The sequence below is a fragment of the Suricata suricatta genome, chromosome 9 (genome assembly GCF_006229205.1).
Source record: "Suricata suricatta isolate VVHF042 chromosome 9, meerkat_22Aug2017_6uvM2_HiC, whole genome shotgun sequence".
In the NCBI taxonomy this organism is placed as follows: Eukaryota; Metazoa; Chordata; class Mammalia; order Carnivora; family Herpestidae; genus Suricata; species Suricata suricatta.
The window spans coordinates 112,940,976-112,943,157 of record NC_043708.1 but is presented as its reverse complement, the minus strand read 5'-3'; the positions used below and the strand labels follow the sequence as shown (position 1 = coordinate 112,943,157).

Below are 2,182 nucleotides of genomic sequence, written 5' to 3'. Positions count from 1 at the left end.
CGCCCTTTCCCTCAGCTCTCGTTCCAAAACAGCGGATTTTTAATTTTGTATTTGTGAAAGAAGGTAGTATTTAAAGGAGAAGCCTCCCCCTGCCCCCCACTCCCCAGGTATGCATCACCCCGTTCGGGCACGCCTGCGGAGACTGCCGGGCAAATCCCAGAAGAAGCTCGGAGCTGCGGTGGCCGCGGAGACAGCTCGGCGGTGACGCAAGGTCCACCAGGGATAGCCCGACCCAGGGCGGGAGAGAGGATCCCTGTGGATTTCGGACGAGGGGGCTGCGCTCCATTGTTCACTCCGGGCCAATCAGGGTTTGTCCATTTCCTTGCAGCCAATCCCCCATCAGCCTCGCCTTCCACCCAAGCCAACCCGCCCCACCGCCCCCAGGTCCCCATTACCTCCCCCGCATCCCCCGCGGTTCTGGGGAAGCTTCGTGACGCCACAGGTCCCGCCCCCAGCTCCGGCCCCGGGCGAGTGCGTGCTGACGTCATGCTGCGTGCGGGCCGGTGCGGAATCACTCCTTCAACTCAGCGGGGCAGGAGGAGTTAGTTACCAAAGAGCGGAGGCTGGGCGCGCGACCCTCGTCCTTCTGCCCCTGGCCGCACACTTTGCGCACATCTCTTTCCTGCATGGTGGATATTATTTTTCATTATCCTTTTCTGGGTGCTATGGGGGATCATTCCAAGAGTAAGTCTTTCTCTCTGTATGTGGGTGTGTATGTGTATGTGCTTAATATGCAACATTTCTAATGCAGAAGAATGTTTAGCGGATTCTACAAGTGGCTTCTATTTGACTGGACGCTGGGAGAGAGAGAGAGAGAGAAAAAAAAAAACGAATGCATTTCTCCTGCGGGCCATTTGTCCTTTGGAATCCTGTTGTTCTAATTTGCAATTAAACATTCTTTCTCAATGTTAGGCTGCTAGACTGACCTCAGGCTGTGAAATCTGCTTCTGTTTTGTGCTAGGGCAATTAGATTTGATTTGGGGATGTGGGCTCTTTTGCTTGCTTGCATGTCTTTTTGGCCTTTCTAAGAAGGCAGATTTCTCTAGCTTGATCTGGGATATTTAAGAAATGTCAGAGAGGAGAGGAGACTCCGATGAAAGCCGATGTGTCTGTGTTGGGATTGGAGGGAGTCGCTGTAAGAGGGAGTGTGTGGACGGAAATGCCAGAACATCACCGTTCAATATTGATGCGGTGGCGTCCGCAGTGCTTAAATGTCTTTTTATTCTTTCTTCTAATCTACACATTAGCTGTTAGTTACAAGATATATCGATAAAATGACTGTGTACAAATGAATGTAATCGCAAAAAAAATTGGGGCTGGAGAGGAGACAAAAAGCCTTCGCAAATTCAGAAGGTTTTGTTTTTTTCGTTTGCAACTGTTTGGACGTTTAGAAAGCCTACTTCTCCTTGTAGTTGCACATTCTTGAAAGGGAACGAGAGAGCCAGCGGGTTGGGTTGGGGTTGGATTTGCTGAGGCCGGCCCGGGTCGGGGGGGCCTGGCTTGACGCGGACCCCGCGCCCTTACTCGGCAGAGAAGCCCGGGACGGCCATGTGCGTGGGCTGCGGGAGTCAGATCCACGACCAGTTTATCCTGCGGGTGTCGCCCGACCTGGAGTGGCATGCCGCCTGCCTCAAGTGCGCCGAGTGCAGCCAGTACCTGGACGAAACGTGCACGTGCTTCGTGAGAGACGGGAAGACCTACTGCAAGCGGGACTATGTCAGGTGAGACCCGCGAGAGCCGGAGCTCAGTGACCGCCTGCTGGGCTAGGGGCTGGGGGTGGTGGCTCGTCTGCGCTCCCCGGCCTGGGGAGAAGGCCACCCCTACTCTGAACGTGTGCCGCCGTGAGCGTCTGGGCCCGCGAACTTCCCGAGGGCCGATCCCCGCAAGCTCCCTGTGGGCCACAAAGCGTCCTTGGCCCGCGTACCCGGAGCCGGTCGCAGCCCGGGAGGCGAGGCGGGCCTCAGGTCCCTTGCTGACACCTACCGCGCCTTGGGCCCGCAGGCTGTTCGGCATCAAGTGCGCCAAGTGCCAGGTGGGCTTCAGCAGCAGCGATCTGGTGATGCGGGCGCGGGACAGCGTGTATCACATCGAGTGCTTCCGCTGCTCCGTGTGCAGCCGCCAGCTGCTGCCTGGCGACGAGTTCTCGCTGCGGGAGCACGAGCTGCTCTGCCGCGCGGACCAC

The 2,182-nt window shown here is 56.9% G+C and overlaps 1 protein-coding gene across 1 annotated transcript in view; it reads left to right on the top strand.

Moving 5' to 3' along the window:
* Positions 1-626: 626 nt before the first annotated feature.
* The window catches only part of ISL2 (ISL LIM homeobox 2), a 5,695-nt gene continuing 4,139 nt past the window's right edge, over positions 627-2,182 (top strand). Inside the window, exons 1-3 of the mRNA XM_029952506.1 lie at positions 627-684; positions 1,532-1,721; positions 2,002-2,182. Coding sequence (XP_029808366.1) covers positions 627-684; positions 1,532-1,721; positions 2,002-2,182 — 429 coding nt within the window. The remainder of the gene's footprint in view (positions 685-1,531; positions 1,722-2,001) is intronic.